Source organism: Haliotis asinina, chromosome 15 (genome assembly GCF_037392515.1).
Source record: "Haliotis asinina isolate JCU_RB_2024 chromosome 15, JCU_Hal_asi_v2, whole genome shotgun sequence".
Lineage (NCBI taxonomy): Eukaryota > Metazoa > Mollusca > Gastropoda > Lepetellida > Haliotidae > Haliotis > Haliotis asinina.
The window spans coordinates 6,877,383-6,900,908 of record NC_090294.1 but is presented as its reverse complement, the minus strand read 5'-3'; the positions used below and the strand labels follow the sequence as shown (position 1 = coordinate 6,900,908).

Sequence of the window (23,526 nt, the reverse complement as noted above, 5' to 3'; positions counted from 1 at the left end):
GTATATACATATATTAACTTTCTCCTCTCTGGGTTACAGAGATTTGTATAAAGAGAATATTTTCATATACAGACATAGTCAAGATGTAAACAGCTTCTAATGGTATTGATAACTTGTATGGTTTTTAGAGACTGTCTGTAATCATATACAGTGCTGATATGCTTTTTGCCTGAATGTTTTTGTACTGTAAGATTTCATGTGAGTAAGATGGCGTTGTCATTCAGAGCAGTTAATGAAATGTGTGCTGTTGCTTTGAGTACAACTGATAGACCATATAAAGCATATATTCTGTACATGGCATATGTAATTTTATATTGTTTCAATGTCATGCTTTTAGAACATGTTTTATTGTGACTGTGCTGATATTGGCATATTATTTTAACTAATATACAAATCCAAAAAACACTGAAAAAGGCATGAAATATGATATATTTTAGTCCAGAATGAATTGTATTTCACAATCACATAGAGAATTTGTCCATGGAAACTTCCATATTAAATGTGTTCAAGAGTTAGGTCCAGATGATTAGCTTTAGAAATATGGTTGGTCATATAAAGGGAGCTAACTCCTACAGCCATATTTGCCTATTATCCTTGTAAGATCTCATTTAGTTGTAGATCCTAACAATCACAGATCTGTTTTGTTAATTTTATTGTAACTCTTGTCATTGAAGTATATAACTTCTTGACATTGATTTTACTCCCTTATAGTGCTTGTTTCTTGTTTATCTGGTACTCAGTGAATATAGACTACACACTTCAATCTCCAATTGAACTGAGACATATACAACTAAAACGAAAGTTCAGATTACCCAATTCTTTCATACTGGCGACAGTCATTTGATTTCTTGAGGCCTTAAAAAATACATCAAGACTAGAACATTTTTCATTGCAAAACCAGAAGGGTTTTTTTAACTAGACTATTTGGCTCCATACATATTGTAAAATAGCTCTCTTGCACCAGCCTATTCAGGCAGCTAATTTATTTTTGCAAGTGTGAAACATAAATATTTTTCAAGTATTTTCTTGGACAGTCTATTTGATTGGCTTAAGCCCCAACAATATATCCAAATAGTTGTCCCGTACTAGAGTAATATGAAAGTACTGGGTCATCTCTAACTTCGTGTGAGGAGTATTTTACCTACTACTCAAAGTGATGCTACTGCTGCTGCTACATGTTGTTTTTGTTTTATGTTTGAGCTTGCCCTGTTACTGGAAACACTGTATATATTCAGATGTTAATGACAAGCAATGTCCAGTGATCTCATTTCATTGTCGATCCCCAACTCACTTTTTCTAAAGCATTACTGAGATGTCTGGAACATGATGTTGAAAATATGTGATTACAAGATGATTTCCCCTTGTTCTAAAAAGTCAAGAACTGGAAATACTGTTTTAGATGCCCAAAGATATTCTGTTAGTACATGGATTACTATGAGCATACTTATTTTTAATTTTGAGTACCAAATACATCCCTGTCTGTGGGGAAAATTTCATTGGGTACCATTCCTTTCAGTAATGCATGTCAGAGTTGTATATTTAAACATGATCTTGAAGCAGCTGTTATGACAGAAATTTATAGGTGCCAGCATTTGATAAACAGTATACATATTCCTTATTATATCATGTTGACACAATTTTGATATTGAAACTTGCTGTAGACCAAGATAAGGCCAGACCAGTTTTTTCTTGTTTTATTGATCTTCTGGTCATATTTTTCCATGGATCCAAATTTGTAGTTTTTCCCTGCTCCAACAATAACATTGTAATGTTTTATTGGCCAAAAAATGTCTTTAGCTTTTTTTTCTTTTCCCTGTATTCACCTCATTAACTGCCAGAAGTAAAATGCTTTTAGAATTTAAAAGGAACATTAATTTGACTGATTTTTTTCTGAGGACAAAAATCTATAAAACAAGAATTGAATTGAGTCTGGTTTAAGTATTTAGTATTTTCATCTTGGCATATTGGTGTAAGTAATCAGCAGAACAGCCCCGTGCAAGCAATATAAAGCAACTGTTGGTACCTTGGGCAACACTTGTTAACGGTCATTAATGTGCCCCTGTACTCCATCATTTGCATGTTAATCATTCAATGAAACAATTACCGGTACAATATTTTCCTTACTTAAAGTATTGTATGAAGCTTTAAGGATACTACCACCACATGCAACATGTATTCTCAGTATTCCATGATGTACTTGTCTGTATATTGTATTCATTTGTAACATTTTCTGTTATATCTTTGTAACTTACACCAATTTTTGCCAGGAAGAAATTCATTACAATTAGTAGCTATTGCAGTGAGGTTTTATAATGGATACTTATTGCCTTTTCTACAAGCTTGGGATTAAGCGATTTTCTGTGTGGAATCTGTGAATGAGTGAGGCTGTCATTCCACTTGTACAATCTGTGTAGGTTGTGTGCAGCATTTAGCAGGCTCATGTACAGCATGGGGTTTCTGTCAATAAACATTTTTTATATACAGAAATATCAGCGTTAGTGTTTGAAATGAAGGAGTAAGCTATACTGAACAGCAACAGAAACACAATGGCTTGACTTGTCAAGTTCTTAAATGGAAGACATAAACTTGATCGCTTACTTTTATGAGATTTCATTTTATTGAAACTTGCCTTTCTTTTGATATTCAGTATATTTTGCTGACACTGATAACACAGCCGAAATAATGCTGACTGTAGTGTTAATGAACATAGACCATAAGGAGAATAATAGATCACTGGAGTTATGAATGTGAATATGTGTGTAACTAGGGGTAGCCTAGTGGTTAAAGAGTTCCCTCACCACACTCCTGCCCCAGATTCAATTCTCCACATGGGTACATTGTGTGAAGCTCATTCCTTTTGTCCATTAGCTTTGAGGTTGCTGGATTATTATTGCTAAAGGCAACATAAAACAACTCACCCACTCAGCGTGTGTGGACCTCCTTGACATGACATCAGCTTTAGTTCAGTGGGTATTAAACTGGAGGTGTTCCCAGGCATAGATAGGAAACATTTGGTTAAAGAAAACCATGAAGTCCAGCTTCGGTGAAGGGTTGACATGGGGAAATCCTTTATGGACAAACTATTGACTTTAGGTAAATCCTGCTTCAGTGAAAGGTTGCCATAGGGACATCCTCCATGAACAAATTATTGACTTGAGGTAAATCCTGTTTCAGTGAAAGGTTACTATGGGTAAATCCAGCTTCAGCTAAAGGTTACCATGGAGAAATGCCCCACGAACAAACTATTGAGGGGGTAAATCCTACTTTAGTGAAAGGTTACCATGGGGAAATCCGACATGAACAAATTGTTGACGAGGTAAATCCTGCTTCAATGGAGGACACACCACAGGGAAATCCTACATCAAAGAAAGCTTGTGCATGCTTAAAACAGGCGCAGTGGAAGCTGACTGACTCCTAGTCTACAAAAGACAGACTGCCCACAAAACATAAGGCCATGCGGGAAAGGGGTTGACTGATGATGAAGGTCAAGTACTTCACCATTGCCTTGCCGCAGGATGCCTTGCTTGGTGACCTAGCGTATTAGAATGAAGAAGAGTTTGCAACGCGTTAACATTTATCTCTGCTAGTTTTAATCTTATCTTCTTTTTTCATAGAAGGCACAGATGGTCTTATGTCCAAATGTGCAGAAATTCACAGTTGTGTACTTTGGGCTTGAGAGGAACCTTTGATCTTGAGTTTGAATCCGGGTTGCCTGGATTGTTTTTCGGCATCATACAAGTACTCATGTCTTTCGGCGAAGTGACACTCTTCTTGTGGTTTTCCATAAACAAGAAGCCATTGCACCATGATAGAACAGTGTCACTGTTCAAAACAGCGTTAAAACCCAGTTCGGTTTCTGTCATCAAACTTTCTAAAGCCTCCGACAATACAGGTCGGATACCCACTCCTTCTCAAACACACATCCAAAATTATTAACACAACTATCTGTCTCGGATTAGGATGTTCTTGGTGAGGAATTATTATACCTCACGAGATGAGTTGAGTTTTACGTCCCATCAGCCATCTGTTCCGGAAACATGCCGCCCAGGCGGACTGTCGGTTTTAATACCACCTTATCCCGAGGGAATGCGGTAAGCATGGTCGACGTTTTAGGAGCAAACCTCGAAAACTGTACACTATTTCTTCTTGATTAAAGTTGGTACAAAGACTGAGCGAGTGCGGAACTGGTGTCTTTTGACAGTTTAACATGTTACTTTTTGTACCCTCATTTCTTGAGCTGATCTTGAGAACTGTGCACTATTTCTTTTTTAAATTTCCACTTATTCGTTACACCTCCACCCATTTCGAAACAATACATACATGTACATATATATGTGTATATAGATGAACTCAGAATCGATTCATTTAAATGCATAAATGTCATATACAAGACATTACACTGTGGTGCTGAAAAGCATGTCTAGAGACGACCAAAAGCGTTACAAATGTACACAGGCTTGTGTTTCATTTACTAGGGCACTACACACAATTGCTGAAGAGCATATGTAGAGACGACCAGAGGCGTCATGGGCATACACAAGACTGATTCATTTAAATATCATATCTAGGACATTACACAGGATTGCCGAAAAGCATATGCACACATGACAAAAGTATGGAATCCGAGAAGGGACATTGTCGCGTTGTCGCCCTCTCAAAAACAAGCAAAAATGAGGCAAAAATTAACCAAAGCGCGACAATGCGACGACGCGACATTTAGCCCATTTGTCGCGATGTCGCGTGTCGCGTTTTAAATAACATTTTCTCTGTTCCTCCAAAGTGCGACACGCGACATAGCAACAATTTTCAAGGTCAAAATATGTCGCGTTGTCGCATTGTCCCCCTATGTAAGATATGTGAAACAAAATCACTAAAACGCGACACGAGACAATGCGACAGCGCAACAATGTCCCTTCTCGGATTCCATTATAAAAGGATATCACAGATGTACACAGGCGTGTCATTCATTCAAACGCTAGGACATTACATTATTTCTTCGTTGGCACATATATGTGCCTAGTGGGATGCTGGATGCGTTTAGTAGTTGAATACATTTTGGAAAAATACATATTGCAAGCTTTTATGAAAAAAAACCCCAACAATCTTACGTCTGTACTCAGTAGCTCCACGTCTTTTTTTTTCTAAACTAGGTACAGTTAGTTTAGCGTCTTCCGAGTTTACATGGCAATGATGCAACTGAGTCTCACCAAACAAGATTGATTCCATACTGATAGATATATCATTTTGTTTTCTAATGCTCATCAACGACAAGCAAGTTTCTTCTCAGAAGAAATTGATGATGTGCCTCTCACATCGAACGCACTTTGAAGTAAATCTACAAACCACGAACGTGTGGCCTAGAGTGAGGAAGTTTAAATGTAACGCCAGCTCGGCACTCCAGCAATAAAAACAAGAACCATTTTTTATCTGAATGTTTTCTATCTAAAAGCTAAGCTATTTCTGAAAGAAAGTACACTTAAAGTGGAACAAAAGAGAAATGCTAACCATTCATGTGTGTAGTATATGAGATAATTGTTTAGACAAAAGAACTGAAAACAGATGTCTATGTGAAGGGAAATCAACCTTTTCATTTATTAGTTATGAGACGAATCAGCAATGAAACCTGATGGGGTTTATGTGTAGTGAAACCGAGAAGTGATAGTATATATTGACAGAGAAGTAACACAACTTATGATATCTAAAACCTGTACGTTAATTGAATACATTCGTCATGAAGATTGAAAATACTGTTAAGAAATAGTGAATTTTGTAACTAAATAATACTTTTTGCAATTTTTTCCCTTTCTCTGCACTCCTCCCTCGTAACAAACAGTGAACTCTGTCACTATCTTAACGATAGTTTGTTAAACAACTTCATCATTCTTGGGAGAAAAATTCTGCAAAAGTCTCGAAGAGTTGGTGTGATGCTTTGATTATGATCATCTTTTCATTGAGTGTTTTATGTTTAGTAGTTTTCGACTTAGATTGCAATCCATCTGTCTGCGTTCGAGCGGAACGGACTACAAGGGACACCGGTCATTACTTTGACCTCTATCGGAATCTCCAGCACGTCTGTACAACAAACATTCACCACACATTGAAACAGAACACTTGTTGTCTGAACATGACAGAGGAGTGCCATCTCACTGCACACATCTTACAGGTAAGAAGCACTGGCCATGTCACTGTACAGACTTCAGCCCGCAGGTCTTACTGTGAGAAGCACTGGACACCCCATGCACAGATCTTACAGGAAGAAGATGACACCTCTATGCACAGATCATACTGTAAAAAGCAAAGGACACATATGCACCGACCTTACAGTAAGAAGCACAACACACCTCTGTGTGTAGATTGTACAGCAAGAAGCACAGGGCACCTCTATGCACATATCTTACAGTTAGAAGCTATCCGTGAAGGTCCGGGGTAGAATAGGCCTTCAGCAACCCATGCTTGCCATAAAAGGCGAATATGCTTGTCGTAAGGGGCAACCACGGGATCGGGTGGTTAGGGCCGCTGACTTGGTTGATACATGTCATCGGTTCCCAGTTGAGCAGATCGATGCTTGTGATTTTGATCACTGGATTGTCTGGTCCAGACTCGACTATTTACAGACCGCCGCCATACAGCTGGAACATTGCTGATTGCGGCGTAAAACTAAACTCACTCACTCAGTTCGAAGCACAGGACACTTCTGTTCACAGATCTTACAGTTAGAAGCACACGACACCTCTATCTACAGATCTTACAGTTAGAAGAACAAGCCACCTCTATACACAGATCTTACAATAAGAAGCACAGGGCACCCCTCTGTACAGATCTTACAGTAAGCAATACAGGGCACCTCTGCGTACAGATCTTACAGTAAAAGGAAGGGACCAGTTGTGCGTACAGGTCTTAAAGTCAGAAGCACAGGACGCCTCGCCGCAGATGGTATCTATAATCCCCTCAGAACAAAAAGAAAAGCATTGTGTATTTTAGGTTGAGAATCAATGTTAATTTAATTTATTTTAAGACAACCGCCAAACGAATTGTTTCAGGCGTCACACTTTCAAGGTCGTTTAGCAGTAACCATTTCTATCGACAACTGCCAATGTGCGTCCACGAAGTTTTCATTTATAACCATAACAAAGGTAGCGTGTTAGATAAATAATTTAAGGTAACAGCCACAGCGGCGCTGTGAACGTTCTATTCTTACAAGCTATACCCCTTGAGTGGACTGTAACTTGCGTAGTTCCCCCTCGCTAGGTCTGTAATTGAAACAAACAGCACCGGGAGGGTCAACCCCCATGATTGACGCTACTGATTGACTCAAGGATATGCCAGGATTAATTAGCCGATATTAGATCAACTGTATGTCCTCGCGCCGCATTCCTGTACCTCATTGATGTAAGCGACTTCATCGGCCCAACGTGTTAATTTCATTACTTTAGCGTTGTCTTACCCAAGGCTGGCACAGTGAAGCTACTTTCGTGACGCATAAGGAAGCTGTTTGATTCTAAAGACTGTATTCTGAGGAAGTATTAGCGGCGTGGATTTTTTTACAAGCATTTCCGTAAAAAATAGACGTGTTGATTTCAGTGTGGCCACGCGTTCCATATTTGTTTTCTAGTGAAATATAACAGAAGAAGGCTTTTTTAGATCTTATTGTCAAATACAATAAAAAGTCCCAAAAGAAAATAAACAGACAAAACCATTTCTACTTTAATAATTCATATTTGCAAGCAAAAACAAGTTCAGAAAACATGAGCAGAGCCTTTATTTCATACACTCAGCGCCCAGCAGGTCTCAAGTTGTTGCAGGTGTGGAACGTATTTTTTAACTTTTCGCATTAATTCTCCGTACTCTGCACCAAACTGAACCTTCACTTCCTTCTTTTGCTTGAAACATATCTAAAAAACAACAGTACCCCGCATTTTGCTCTCCAGCCATCGCTTTGTCCTCCATTTACGACAGTCTACACTTTGTCCTGCAGCTGTGAAAGTCTACACATTGTACCCTCGGTGTGACAGTTGTACACTTAGTTCTTCAACTGTGACAGTCTACACTTAGTCCTTCCACTGTGTCAGTCTACACTTAGTCCTCCAACTGTGACAGTCTACGCTTAGTCCTCCTTCTGTGACAGTCTTACACTTAGCCCAACCGTTGTGACAGTCTTACACTTAGTGCTACCGTTGTGACAGTCTTACACTTAGTCCTCCTTCTATGACAGTCTTACACTTAGTCCTCCAACTGTGACAGTCTTACACTTAGTCCTACCGCTGTGACAGTCTACACTTAGTCCTCTAACTGTGGCAGTCTACACTGATACGGAGTTTCTTACGGGATGTTAATGTTTAGAATGCCTGTCGCTACAAGAGGGAAAGTTAACTCCTGAACACTGTTCTTTAATCATGAAATGCTGAATTTTCTGGATAGATTTTCCTATTTCTCTCACCTTAATGGGGACCTATGGTATGTGTAGAAGGACGGCTAAAATGAATAACATTTATTTCCTCATGAAATGCGATGGGCAGCCACAAATCCAAATACATACAACCTCGTTTGTGCCTCTTTGATTGGCATTCTAGAAGTTGAGGAGATGAAGATTAAGGGCAGATTTTACGGATATATTATACGGATTCATTATTCGACACAGGCGACATTTCGACATAGATTCTGATGTCGTTGATAAGGCGACCAAGGGCGGCCATAAAATTATTTGTCCCCCACAAACAATAAGTGAATAGAAACAGTGACTGTAATTAAGAAAATCTAAATAATTTGCACATTTTTAACAAACTACATGTGCTTCTGAACACACTGTCCCCATTACCGATTGAGACCTGTGAAGCCAGGCTTTTCCTTGTACCATTTATTTTAATGCATGCAAAAATGATCATTTATCTAAGTCACATGTACAATACGACGGCTGTAAGTCATCCCCTGCGGATTCTATGGCGCCAGGAGTAATGCCAATAGTACTGGGTGTATTAATGTGTGCAGTGTGTCATGAATATATCACGATGAGGCTCCCTGTGTGAAATAGTCCACGGTGGTTCCACTCTATTAGACATTACCAGAGAGCAGTTTGTGACGGGTATTGCTTTTTGTCTCTCTGTTCTGTGTAAAGACTGAAGACGTCATTCATTTTGATCATTGCTACATATACAGAACAAAATAGTATGGAATCAAGTTGTTTTAAATGATATTTCTAGGAATCTGGGAGTCCAGTCCTCACAACAAAATACATGTATATCCCCGGAATATTCAAGATGGTATTTTTGGGTCAATGTCTTATAGCTGTATGTTCTGTGTTACTGTCATGATGTCCCAGGATATACTTTCCGTCGGATTAAATTGAAGGGTCGAATTGATTGCCATTCCGTTTGTTTGTGTGTCATATTCAATGCAATTTCCATGACCAGCAGATTGGATGTGAAGGTCGATGAGGGAGATGGTAACGCCAGTAACGCCATGTTTACGTGATTGCTACATCTACCCATTTGTTCCACGAATAGGTCTTGGCGCTACGGTGTCGTAAGTCAATGTTAATGTTTGACACACAACCAGACATACCCAACTGGGGATACATTGACATGCATCAACCAAGTCAGTGAGCCTGACCACCCGACCTCGTAAGATGCCTGTTATGACAAACATGTGTTACAAATAACTAAATCCTCCCTGAATAAAGTGTTTCTGAGGGATTTAGACCCAAAGTAATAGAGGTGTTTAACCTTTGTTCACCACTTGTGAAACCCACAAAAATATTCATGTACCTGGCGCAACTGGGCCAGTCCAAGTCGTGGGTGTTATGCCATTATGAACAAGGCTTCTGTCATGTGTATGTTGATTATGAAAGGAAACTCTCGTCCTGTGTTGTACCATTCCACCCCATTGATTTCTCTTAACTGTGAGTTGTTTGCGTTTCAAGATGGCACAAAATGACACGTAATGTAATTTCCAGAAAGTTTCCTTGCAACGTTTCTCTGTTCCACAAACTGGGTTATGAAAGTGCCCACCAAAGTGGATGGTGTTATACAGCGTAAGCATCAGAGATCATCGTTGACTATTCCCCGTGATTGAAGCTGGTTTGCTGAATAATAAGTCTTGAGCGACCTATATAATTCACATATTACCTTGACCTTCCGTCTGACTGCACGCAATGTTATAAAGTGCGCAGCGTGTTTTAAAGCGGACGTCCCCGTATTGTCATGCCATGACGGAGATGTCGCCAATGCCAGTCACAAGCGTTAATGGGTACGTAGACAGTTGAAACAAGCTACAGCAAACAGATCGCCCATTGTGATCTGTTAGTGTGTGCGTTACTTTCTGATTTGAGCACAGTTCTTTCCCTGAATGACGGACTGAGATGTTTGCTTCAGATGCCCACCGTCTGGGATAAAGTTTTGGAAACATTGCATATGTGTTTCCTATAAGACATAACGACCCAGCGATTACTCCCTCAAGTTTATTCACCATGAAGTAAACACTCTACTTCCGATGATGACGTAAGTGTGGCCCATTACAGACAATGCCTGTAAGAAAAACAGGAGAGTATTACTGTTTAATATTACTGTACAAATTCTTAGATATTCGCCTATGCGGAGTCAATCAACCCATCATTTGTAAGTTCAAGGCATGTACTCTATGGTGTTGTCATCAAACTATAAGGATTATTCCTGCTTGGAGATTTTCACCAACATTATGCCATGTGATGGCTGCCTGAAATACCATGCATTTCAGTGATTGATATTATTAGCAACACTCCACTCCATCAGAGTACGATTACGTGCAATAGAACCTATCGAGTTTGACTTCCGGATAAGATTGCCGCCTATGATAGAGATATGGTGGTTTAATCCCTTTTCAGTTACCATCAAACATGGATACAAGACTGATTCTATGATGGACGTTAAAAATAGTATTGTTCTACCCTTGTGTTCGCCTAAGGCTTGACAACAAGCACTGTCCGCATGTGTAATGGCAACTGAGTTGGCTGGCACTATAAGACCGAGTAGTTCAGGCTAGTACAAGCAGTAATTATACGTGCGCTAGTGACTAGTACCCCAAATCGCCACACAGATCGGCGTTCGTAGGCTAGAAGCATGTACACCTGTGCTCATGGGTTTCAGCCAAAGGTTTGGAAGCTTCCGTCTTTCTTTCCACCTGAAGCAGGCATGTGGCGTTATGTAGTGAGTGAGTGAGTCAGCAACATTCCAGCTATTTGACCTCGATCTGCAAAGAATCGAGTCTGGAACAAAAAATCCAGTGATCCACAGCAGACGCAATTATGATACGTGACATGAGTCAAGCAAGTAAGCTAGCTTGACCACCCGACACCGTCAGTCGCCTCTGACGACTCTGAGTCACTGAAGATCAATTCTACCCATGATCTTCACAGGTCGTGACATAACTGCTATTAACGACGGCGTTAAACCAGCTGCAACATTCGCTCCCTCATAACACGATATCAAATGGCACACCTGGATGTGATATGTTGCGACTGACAGTCGTCTGACCAAATGGCCAGGTGCAGTTAGGGTCACCGAGTTCATCACCGTTGCTTCTTCCGTCGCCGTCAGAATCCCTCCTACAGAGGGCAACTGTCCACGTATACCCCTCCGCACGGAAATCCTGAAATAATGAAAACCAAATGTGTATAATAAAAAGGTCTAAAACCTGTATCCTCTGATATATGGTGGAAACTATTAGAAACACACTACAATGCATTCTCTTCCTACAGAGGTTACTCCTGTCATATCTCCCTACGTAGGAAGATACGACAGGAGTAACCTCTGTGGGAAGAGAATGTTGTAAACTTTGAAGGATCGAATCTGGAGCTGTGACAGCATGTACATCGGCGATGCAGTGACAAACAACCATAGGTGATACACAAGGGGGTCTATATATACTCATGGAAACAAATAAGGGAACACATGTAAGTACTTGTATTTTTTCCGGTTTTTCACAAGGCATGTATTGAGCGAAACTCTGGAAATATATATAAAATAATACATGTCCTTTCATGTGAACTGCCTGAACAGCAAAGATTCGAAAAAAATGAAATCTCATAAAAAGTAAGCGTTCATGTTTATGTCTTCTATTTACAATCTTTAAAAACAGCGCTGTGTTTCTTTTGCTGTTCAGTAATATAGAATTTCACCTGATCGAAGATGAACAGTTTACACATGTATTTTTGCCATGAACAACGGACTGATGAAGAGAATAATTATTGGTTTTCAGGGGGTTTACTTGTAAGAAGAAACGAGCAGGATCGTGTACTTGGTTCATTACTTGTTGATGCATGTTATCGTATCCCAGTTGCGTTAATCGATGCTCCTAGAGTCAATAACTTGATTGATTGGTCCAGACTATTTACTGACTGTCGTCATATACCTGGAATATTGCTGAGCGTGGCGTTAAACAGCAAGCTAACACTAAGAACCGCACCTACAGCGTGACCACCTGTCTTTGTTGCTTGTACAACTTGTCATGGCAACAGGAATTCAACACATGATATACTGGTACGTTTTGCATATATAGTTACATCGTAGCGCCGTTGCGGAAGGGTGGTCGGGGTTGAGAAGACGGTGGAGTATATATATTTTAGTCACAGGTGATTCGATCTTGACCCTTTGGAGCTACAAGCGAGCACATTACCCGCTGTACTACCGACTAAAGATACACGTGTTCTCCGTGGGAGCTTCAGACCATAGCGCCGTATGTGACTGCATACACACTGTTTTGCAGACCAAATTTTGCAGTTGTTATGCAAGTCAAATAATCAGTCTTTTGAACCAGATTACAGATGTGGGTTTGTTTTGTCTTACAACAATTGAAAATCTGCTGTGGACCTGTTTGTGTTTGTCAAACCATTAAGCATTTACAGCACTCCAACTGTTCGAGGAATAATAGATTTGTGTCCTTGACGTGAGACAAGCTTCATCTTTACCTACGTCATCACACTTTGGAAGTAGAGATCAATACAGTCTAAATGTTTAACATCTAGCTTTGGGTAAGTTTGGGTAATGAAACCGCTTTTCAAACTTAAGTTTTGAGTTAATGAAATAATAAAAGCGGATATTGTAGAGAGGTACGCAGGACACTCAAGTGGTTTTTCCACCCCCAGCCTCAACATGAGTTGGTGTGTTTTAGTATGTGCTAGTATGTTTCAATATTTGACACCAGGTGTTACTGTTTCCAGCCCTGGTAGAGCTATGATTATAACAAGCTCAGTCGGGAACAACGAGGCTCCATTTTGCTTCATACACCGTCATAGTAATTTGTTTTAATAATATATAACAGCCAATGGGTTTTCCGTGTTTTGGGAGGCGTATGGTGGGTAACAGAGCCAGACGCACATAGTCCACCCTGAGGTGTGGTTGGAAGGAGGTGTTCCTTCCAGCGCTGTTCTGCGTAAGAACTACTTTCCTTGACACGTCAAACATTTACAGCTGTACCAGCGTTTTGGTTACGGCAATGTCTCATCACACAGAATCCATACCACCTGCTGATTACTTACTTACAGAACGGGGATATTTAGACTTAAACTTCAACCTTTAACTTAGGTTTGTTCCCCTTTCTTCTTAACCGAGTCGACCACCTAGCCATGTGCCCGCGGCCCCCATACTGTTCTCTCCAATGTGTTTCTTTATATTCTCTTTCCCAATTCGAATTTTGCCCAGTCCTTGTAGATCTTTGACAAACATTTGCAGATTACATCCAGTGTATATACTGAGATGTAGTTTCCATGTCTTTACCCCACTCCCTCTCACACCGTCTTATTGGGCTAGCCCCTGAACAAGTGTGTTTCGGCTTTGCCTTTTACTGACAAACGCGCCATCTTTGCGACCTTGCTCAACTATTGCTGGAAGGCTACGTGAGCGTTACGATCGCTGAAGGAAAACACTGCTTAGACAAAGGTCATATCATAGCCAAGTAACATAGGTGGTCACCGCAACAAAAATCAACAGTTCCATGTGTGGGAGATTTCCACATAGAACGCAGGGTTCACGAGTATATCAAGCATACAACTACAACCGTCGGAGTGTTGTCACAAGCTCCGAAGGATGAAGGATGATTTGGGTGCAAATCACAGACGTTTAATACTTTGCTAAATCCCGTAGTTGCGGATGTGGTGCTTTCAAGTCTGCAACCATTAGCAAGCAAATGTGGGATTCGAACCCACGGTGGCCAGAAATCTAGTCTTATAAGAATGAAGATGATGCCTGTCACAAGACAGAAAGATTGATGCCGGAAAGTTTGGCCAAAGACGTTCTTCTAATATAAACAAGAACAAGATAAATCAAACGTCATATTAAACCCTTCCCATACAGGTGTGACACCTATAATTAAACCTTAATTACAACACCTCATGTGTCAGGTACAACGTGTACTACCCACCTTCCCAAACGCATTCAGAGCATGTTTACCGCCCATCATGTTGCTATGACCCACCGTCCTCCAGGGAACCTCCGGGTTGCAGGGGTGTTTCACGTGTTGGCCGTTAGGGATCCTGTCCAGGAAGCTGGGGATGGCCTGGACACCAGCGGCACACAAACATAGCACACAGGCCAAGAACATCATGAACATACTCCACCTGCTGGGGGTCATACATAACACTTCCGGTGTGTCAGCAAGGCGTGACTTGCACGTGGGTCGTATATGTGCCAAACAGTGTCATTTGATAACCCGAGGCGATACACTGTAATTGCACAGGTTAAACAATGGAGTCCCACTCGTTGAAGAATATGATACGTGAGTGCATTACAAAGAGCTTTAATTGAGTTCATTTAGTCTACTTCCTGGTGCCTTCTGTCGTTCTTAAGGTGGTTACAGCGTCCGCCCATAAAGCGAAAGACCACAGATTCGATCCTCGTCAAACAGAAAGGGAAAAAATGGTATTTACTGATCCCTGGCGCTCGTCAGTTTTCAGTTACAAGAAGTATGGGTTGTCTCGGAGTCATTATAATGTGTCTGAGTGGGGTATGTATAATTGTGACATGGTATCTCAGTTAGCTTGCACTATAAATACAGCTCAATTCATTTCTAGTACGAGCAGCCACGCATACTTACGCATGCACGTCGTCAGGTGAGCGAAATATCCTTAAGTACGACGTTGAACCCCATTTCACGTCATCTGTTGTTCCAAATTAAAATCTCCGAGACAATATACGTATAGGCCAAACTGAAATTAAACAGGAAACCCGTAACGATAAAACCATAAGTAACTGGTTCCCATATAAGAACCCATGAACTGTTCTCATACACGCATGACCTGTGAAGGTCCCGGGTAAGAATAGGCCTTCAGCAGCCCATGCTTGCCATAAAAGACGACTATGCTTGTCGTAAGAGGCGACTAACGGGATCGGGTGGTCAGGCTCGCTGACTTGGTTGTCATATGTCATCGCTTCCCAATTGCGCAGACTGATGCTCATGTTGTTGATCACTGGATTGTCTGGTCCATACTCGATTATTTACAGACCGCCGCCATATGGCTGGAATATTGATGAGTGCGACGTAAAACTAAACTCACCCACCCACTCATACACACATTTTTCCTAAACTTCAATACCGATGTGATTAATATAAACATGGGACTGGGGAAAGTCACAACAAATTTGAGACTTGGGTATGCACTAAAAGTCTGCTGTTTCGAGTCCTATTTTTGACAGTAGTGTTTCTTCTGGTTTCGTTCTTTATTGTAAATTGTAACGTTTACGTTGTTAATTAAGATAACTTTAAATACCAATTGAAGTGGGATGTTTACTCTGCAAAGTCACTTAAATCCTTTAAAGGGAAAAACGTCATGATTAATTATTTTATCTCCGCCACCCGTTTGCATATACAACTCATATAATCATACACAGGTGCACTCACTCACTCACTCACTCACTCACTCACCCACTCACTCACTCACTCACTCAGACAGGAGTGAACTTGCTGGTTGTCAGTGTAGTTGTTCTCTGTGAGGTACTTTTCACAGCTATAAGATAACATATAGTACACTCCCGATCTGTAGTAACGTTCAGCGCCTAGCCTGAATATTTACTGGTGGAAGTAGCTTGCTGGGGCAACCATTTGTCTACTACAAGAAGTAACCAGTCATCTGCAGTTCACAATCTGATTAGATTGCTTCATGCAGTGGCTAGTGTATGTCAGATGCAAATTATGTAATATCCCTCATCAAGTTTGAAACGTCGTGAAAAAAGTACATGTAAAGCTTCCAGTGGTGGAATTACAGATAATATAATCAAGACGTCATTTTGTGGACGGTCACTGATAACGGACAGAAGGATTTTCCCACCAAACAACTAGGTTTCACATTTCCACGAAACCACCGGATCTCACCGAAACCGAAAATTCTCCAACATGCTTCCCTACTTCGGTCTGCTGATTATTTCCTTTGCCGTGGCAATGGAACAGGACCAAGCCAATATACCCCACGGGTACCTGGTGCCGAATCCCTGCTATCCTACAGTGCACTGGTCGGCAGTAGGACATACTCACCAGTTTTCGGGCTCCAAGAATGACCTCAACCAATTCGGCAAGGTGAGATAACGCTGTGACGTGGTAAAATAGCCTTTCTTGAGGAGGTATGAATACGTCATTTGAAATATAAGTGTTGAAAATCACCTAAACAGCCAACAAAATAATGTTAGGTTTCTTTTATTCCGTTAGAGCTAAACACATACTTATCTGTTGATTTTCCAATATATAATGTCCATACAACTCCTTTCTGTGTTGTTGATTCATCTGAAACTATGTTGACGGTTTGTTGGCATGTCAGTCTATGTTTCGAAACACAGAGCATGTTCGGGGCAGCCTTCCCTTCATGGGTCTTTTTAGCGTCATGCCCGGTAACATTCTAACCACATGATTGTAAATAATCCTCCTGTGTAATCTGTAAGTGGTCCAATGTTTTCCACACCCTCAAGACGACTGACGGACAATTACAATTATCAGAGATGCAAAAGAAACATTTGCCACCCAGACCAGTTTCACCCACTAAATATACTACAAGACAAATACCCTCTAGACAATACCTACTTTCTAACCACCATGGTAAATATGGGGTGTTCTTAAACGATTTCATCTCAAGCGTGGCAAACACGGGATGAGACTTCTGAAGTTGGAGATATCAGAATGTGACTTGGACAGGCGACCCTCATGCTGGGGTATCAGGATGAGGCATGGACAGTGGGGACTGTAGGGGTTGGGAATATTAGGATGTGGCATGGACAGGGACTTCTGATGTTGGGAATATTAGGATGTGGCATGGACAGTGGGGACTGTAGGTGTTGGGAATATTAGGATGTGGCATGGACAGGGACTTCTGATGTTGGGAATATTAGGATGTGGCATGGACAGGGACTTCTGATGTTGGGAATATTAGGATGTGGCATGGACAGTGGGGACTGTAGGGGTTGGGAATATTAGGATGTGGCATGGACAGGGACTTCTGATGTTGGGAATATTAGGATGTGGCATGGACAGGGACTTCTGATGTTGGGAATATTAGGATGTGGCATGGACAGGGACTTCAGATGTTGGGAATATTAGGATGTGGCATGGACAGGGACTTCAGATGTTGGGAATATTAGGGTGTGGCATGGACAGGGACTTCAGATGTTGGGAATATTAGGGTGTGGCATGGACAGGGACTTCAGATGTTGGGAATATTAGGATGTGGCATGGACAGGGACTTCAGATGTTGGGAATATTAGGATGTGGCATGGACAGGGACTTCAGATGTTGGGAATATTAGGATATGACGTGGACAGGGACTTCAGATGCTGGGAATATTAGGATATGACGTGGACAGGGACTTCAGATGTTGGGAATATTAGGATATGACGTGGACAGGGACTTCAGATGCTGGGAATATTAGGATGTGGCATGGACAGGGACTTCAGATGTTGGGAATATTAGGATGTGGCATGGACAGGGACTTCAGATGTTGGGAATATTAGGATATGACGTGGACAGGGACTTCAGATGCTGGGAATATTAGGATGTGGCATGGACAGGGACTTCAGATGTTGGGAATATTAGGATGTGGCATGGACAGGGACTTCAGATGTTGGGAATATTAGGATGTGGCATGGACAGGGACTTCAGATGTTGGGAATATTAGGATGTGGCATGGACAGGGACTTCAGATGTTGGGAATATTAGGATATGACGTGGACAGGGACTTCAGATGCTGGGAATATTAGGATGTGGCATGGACAGGGACTTCAGATGTTGGGAATATTAGGATATGACGTGGACAGGGACTTCAGATGCTGGGAATATTAGGATGTGGCATGGACAGGGACTTCTGATGTTGGGAATATTAGGATGTGGCATGGACAGTGGGGACTTCAGATGTTGGGAATATTAGGGTGTAACATGGATAGGGGACTTCTGATGTTGGGAATATTAGGGTGTGACATGGACAGTGGGGACTTCTGATGTTGGGAATATTAGGGTGTGACATGGACAGTGGGGACTTCTGATGTTGGGAATATTAGGGTGTAACATGGATAGGGGACTTCTGATGTTGGGATTCTCGATGTGAGAATGTGAATTGCTGTTCCAGGACTTCAAGGAGGCCGGGTTCCAATGGACGACAGACCTTTGTTTTAAGGATTCAGACGGAGATGGCTGGACAAACGGACATGAGCTTGGGGACTCACGCTGTGTGTGGAAGCGGGGTCAGCCAGAGGAAGAACCAATCAGAAGTCACCCAGGTCATATACCTCGCCATGCCTTTCCCTTACATTCCTTCCTTCCTCGCCCTCCCTTTCTCCTTCTCTCTCGCTTCCTCAAATACTTCAAGTACTCACTTACCCACTCGTTTAATTACTCACTTTCAATTTTGTTTCAGGTATCAACGAACGTACACACGTATGCACTTGAGACACGTTTCTAAAACCGACAACAGGCAGTGAAGTCACAATCTGAATTAAAACCAGTTTTCAGAACTTTACTCTTTTTTTCTGAAGTGTACACCACGCGCAAAATGTTTGTTTTCCAACGGATGAAATGAATTAACTTCATTTGAACAAATAGCAGTGGACAAAAGCAGCGTCGGCATCTAAAGTAAAAAAGACACAGTTATATCTCGTGCCAGTTCAAAAAAGAGTTTGGGTTTGTTGCTCCACTTCTTCTCATATCGTTTGTGTTTTTATTGTAAATTCGAAAATCTTTCTAATGATGCCAGCATTTTCACAATTAACCAGTTACATATAGTATCGTACACGATCTTCTATTTTATCAGGTCGACAGTTGTATCAGTTGGCATTAGTTGTAACTTATCTCAGCCTAGTAACAACTAACATTCTGTGAGGTCATGCACAGCGCTAACTTGGTGCCGCCAAGGGCCATCAATCTGCATGATTGGAAAAGGGTATTGGACAACCTGTGATTGACACGACTTTAGGGTACGTGAGAGCTCATCCCGAGATTGGTGGCCCTCACCACTAACGAAGGGGTGGAGTATCCCCTGTCCAGCCGATTCTGTAATGCGAGGTCAAAGTGGAGCAAGTCTAGATTTTCCTCCCACTGTCCTATCATACCTGGGCTCCAGCATATTTTGGTTGTTTTTGTTTCTGTCAAAATCAGCGACTATAGTCGTCACTGAAGTTAGTCTAACCTGCCACAACTGATCTCGATGAGATCTGAGTGATCCGTCGTTACCCGGCGCCAGGGTTTTTTCATCGTAGTCGCTGTCATTTCACAGCACTCCGCGTGATTCCATTCAAGGAATCTCCTGCCTGCAGACAACCCTGAAATCCTAAATATACATTTGCTTATTCTCATCAAGCAGAATAACGCTTTACAATAAGCTTCACGTGGAGTCTCTTTTCGTAACACAGGGTTTTACCTTGACATGCTAAAATGAGGCCAAACGACCCCCATTTGTCAATGTTACCGTTCCTTATGGGAGATGAGTAACTCCAGTAATGTAATGGAGCAGTTCGGTGTGGTGTGGGATGGCATGCCATGGCGTGGTGTGGCGTGATGTGTTGAGGTGTTGTTCAGGTGCGGTACGGTGTGGAGTGCAGTGCGGTGCGATGCGGTGCGGTGCGGTGCGGTGCGGTGCGGTGCGGTGCGGTGCGGTGCGGTGCGGTGCGGTGCGGTGCGGTGCGGTGTTAATAGTCACATGACTTATCCCACCGGGTATCTGTGAGGATTACATTATGGTAAACCAGGGGAACTTGTGCCGCAAGTACTTACTCTCTTAACGGAGGTTAGTTCAGGTCATATACTCTGTGTAACCTTTTGAAATTCTTCAAGTTTCGTTTGTTTTTATTAATAATTCGATAACTGTTTCACGTCAATGAGCCGTCTATTGGCTGTGTAGCGTTAACTGTAAAAGCCTTGAACCAGATTCACTCAGTCATCTTTCAAATGATACACCCACTGTGGCAAGGATGAATTTCAAAAGAGCTTTTATGTTATAGTCTTGGAAGAAAGTATTATTGTTTGTTGTTTAACGCCGCACTTAGCAATATTCAGTCTATGTGAGGGTAATCTGTAAATAACCAAATCTGGACCAGACAATCTAGGCATCAACCGCACGAACGTTGATCTACCTAACTGGTATCCCATGACATGTCAACCAAATCAGCGAGACTGACGACCCGATCCCGTGAGTTGCCTTTTACGAAAAGCATGGGTTGCTGAAGACCAATTCTAACCAGATGTTTGGTGAAATCGGTGAGCTGTGCGTGACAGTGTCCTGGAGGAACACACATGATAAGCGTTATATACGGCAGTTACTACACGTAAACATTGCTTACGCTATCTGTAAGGCAATATGTGCGTCTCGGTGAACTTGTCGCCGGGGAGGTATGTGCAGGCGAATGGGACTGGATGATAAACGACATCACGATAGTGTCTGAATATACCTGTCTCCAGGTGAGTCGACTCCTCATGTCTAATTCATCTCAAACTAGCGGCGTTTCTTCTCACCGCGCACAGTCGTCCATAGGCGACAAGGAAGTGATGGCAGGTTGTAGAATAACTTTGAAATGTGATGCTGTGACGTCGGGGAGATGCTGGTGGAGAATCATTTCAACTTTAATAATTGATGCTGAAGCAAGCAAATTCAATTGCATCTGGGAAAAAATCAGCTATAACATTTTTCTATTCAGTCATGAGATGACAGAATTTTTTCTTACGATCTTGCTGGCTTTGTTGTTAACTGGAGTGACAGGACATTCGAAGGCGCCCCGCAAACGTCTTTGAAGTGCACGGCCTATGCTTGAATGTTAAAATCTTTAATTTGACACATACAATAATACATTTAGGTGTTCTGTTTTGTTTGTAGAACAATTTGAGAGATTAGATTGGCACTTTCTGCTCTAAGACAACTGCAACTAATAAATATTATTGTTTCCTTAACTATATTTCAGGAATGGAGTGGTATAAAGTGGCATATGTATGTTATAAGTGCTGACTGAAAAAGACTGAACCAACAATTAGCTACAATAGCTTAATCGCAGAGACTCATCCACATGCTAGTTCAAGTCTTGGCATCTCTGTCTGGTTTTGTGCTCCTGCCGGAATTACAAGCATCGATCACTCTTGTATTGCTTAAGACGACACAATTCGCCTTGCCGAGTAGTGTTCTAGGGACTGAGTGAAACCTTTGATTCTATTTCGAATCCCAGATTCATAGAGGCGATGTGGTAGCTTTGCGGTTAAGGCGCCGACCAGCCATGCCGAAGATCTGGCTATCACTAAAGCCAAGGTAAACCTAAACTCACTCACTCACTCACTCACTCACTCACTCACTCACCCTTGTAAATCCCAGTGCATCTTCAATAAATATTTTCTGGTGTTCACAGTGTTGAGTCCCCGTGAACATATGAAAGGTAAGATAGCCCAGCGGTTCAGCCGTTGTCATGTCATAGATGGGGCTATACTTCAAAAACATGAATACACTACAAGATGCCTTTTGGGATAACCTCCGTCCTGACGTGATCGAATCACTAGATAATAAAGTTTGAATACAATTTTGTGTTGAAACCATCAAAAGAATATGTTTGAGAAAAGGGAACTGCTTTTAAAGTCAACAAATAATAGAGAGTATGTGTGTCAGCTGGAAATCGCCCCTCTATTGTGTCAGTACCCGGAAGTGTCGGCTCTATGTGGAGATGGTAGGGTGGTTATATCTACTTAGGGCCTTCAGGTGACTCCTGGTCATGCGAGAGAGAATGAACAGACGTATTGAGGTAACGCGGAGTTTCTGCCGGGCCACTGGTCTTATGATCCGTGTATACAGACCTGTTCGTGTCGCACGTTTCATCCCCATTCCGATATTACACATTAAAGAAAAATGCCAGATATCAAACCAAAATGATAATGGTTTGAAATTATCCCATGAAATCCTAAATTACGATAATAATGCAAATAAAAATACCATTTACACGCCCTGAACGCATCGCACTGGAGAGATAAATCCAGTTTGGTAAAGGGTTTTAAAATACAGTCACCTCGCCTCGAGGCTTCCGCCGCGTAGTAATACAAGGAAAACAGTGCCTTTCATGCTCGATTGTTCGCTAGCACTGAACATATCAAGCCGAGGAAGGGGGATTTAATTACAGTCAGCGTGCTCTTGCTAAGTGACGGCACAAACTAACACCAAAGAGATCTAGACGTTTATAGGCCAGCGCCGGAACTTTTTTTCAATCTCAGTGTCTGTTAAGCAGTAGAGCTAACTTCATTATTCTGGCTTACATTTTCCGATTTAATAAAGTCGACAGGAATTAAAGAACTTTCTACTCTGTAATGTTTCGGTTAACTTAAAGGAAGTCTAATTTAAAATGTTTGTTGAATAGTATGACGTCACTTCGGTATTTTGAAGATTAGCGTGTCAGATTCAACTGGTTCTCTCTTGCCATTGTGAAAGACAATTGCTGCCAGGAAGTTAGGTGCTGATCTTCGCTTAATGGAACTCTATTACACAACATTTCTTTAAATGTTTAAATTGTATCATGCGTAATCACCAGCATTATTTTATAGAATTTGAAAGGATGCTTCATCGATGTGCCAATGGCGCCAAGCGAACCAGGGAGGGTGTTCCACCTTCTTTGATCCCCACCTGCGGAAGGAGAATTCCGCTTATTGTAAGTGAAGAGATAAGGCACCGAAACTGCCTGCAAGTCGTAAACAAATAAGGTGGATCTTAGATTAGAGAGGTTAGGCAGACAGAAAGATTACTTTTTCAATTATCGTCCTAATTACATTTATATAATGCTAGACAGAAAATGTAAAAAGATGCACAGGGGCTTGTATCGCTTTGAAACGGCGTTCGAAAGACATATAGGTGACTAGGGTAGGGTCAATACATCTATATGTCTTTCGAACGCCGTTTCAAAGCGATACAAGCCCCTGTGGAGTCAGTGCGATTCAGTATGTGATCTGTTGATATTGTCTGCCCCTCTGCCAGTAAGACAAATGACGGTTTATCATTGTGAAACAGAATCTCCTTATTACATAACTTTCATTTGTGATTATTCCAAACAAAAATGAGTCAGTTTGAACGTC

The 23,526-nt window shown here is 41.5% G+C and overlaps 2 protein-coding genes across 3 annotated transcripts; one reads left to right on the top strand and one right to left on the bottom strand.

Moving 5' to 3' along the window:
• Positions 1 to 10,439: 10,439 nt before the first annotated feature.
• On the bottom strand, positions 10,440 to 14,622 carry LOC137266351 (temptin-like). 2 transcript variants are annotated; one of them, XM_067801837.1, is made up of 3 exons: positions 14,443 to 14,622; positions 11,469 to 11,619; positions 10,440 to 10,520 (listed from the first exon to the last, which is right to left on the bottom strand). In XM_067801837.1, exons 1-3 carry the CDS (start codon positions 14,596 to 14,598, stop codon positions 10,477 to 10,479), a joined length of 351 nt encoding a protein of 116 aa, XP_067657938.1. In that variant the 5' UTR covers positions 14,599 to 14,622; the 3' UTR covers positions 10,440 to 10,476. The 2 variants fall into 2 exon arrangements, with proteins under 2 accessions (XP_067657938.1, XP_067657937.1); XM_067801836.1 differs by having other exon boundaries at positions 14,389 to 14,619.
• Positions 14,623 to 16,269: 1,647 nt separating this feature from the next.
• On the top strand, positions 16,270 to 22,316 carry LOC137266377 (temptin-like). Its single transcript, XM_067801876.1, has 3 exons — positions 16,270 to 16,536; positions 18,569 to 18,719; positions 18,857 to 22,316. Exons 1-3 carry the CDS (start codon positions 16,357 to 16,359, stop codon positions 18,886 to 18,888), a joined length of 363 nt encoding a protein of 120 aa, XP_067657977.1. The 5' UTR covers positions 16,270 to 16,356; the 3' UTR covers positions 18,889 to 22,316.
• The last annotated feature ends 1,210 nt before the right edge of the window (positions 22,317 to 23,526 follow it).

What these genes read in the sequence shown, in the direction of transcription:
- LOC137266351 (XM_067801836.1), bottom strand. Translation starts at nt 14,598, where the DNA reads ATGACCCCCAGCAGGTGGAGTATGTTCATGATGTTCTTGGCCTGTGTG. An exon ending in CTCTGAATGCGTTTGGGAAG is followed by an intron (nt 11,620 to 14,388) that starts GTGGGTAGTACA and finishes TCATTATTTCAG; the next exon opens with GATTTCCGTGCGGAGGGGTA. An exon ending in TCGCAACATATCACATCCAG is followed by an intron (nt 10,521 to 11,468) that starts GTGTGCCATTTG and finishes TTTTTCTTACAG; the next exon opens with GCATTGTCTGTAATGGGCCA.
- LOC137266377 (XM_067801876.1), top strand. Translation starts at nt 16,357, where the DNA reads ATGCTTCCCTACTTCGGTCTGCTGATTATTTCCTTTGCCGTGGCAATG. An exon ending in ACCTCAACCAATTCGGCAAG is followed by an intron (nt 16,537 to 18,568) that starts GTGAGATAACGC and finishes TTGCTGTTCCAG; the next exon opens with GACTTCAAGGAGGCCGGGTT. An exon ending in ACCAATCAGAAGTCACCCAG is followed by an intron (nt 18,720 to 18,856) that starts GTCATATACCTC and finishes ATTTTGTTTCAG; the next exon opens with GTATCAACGAACGTACACAC.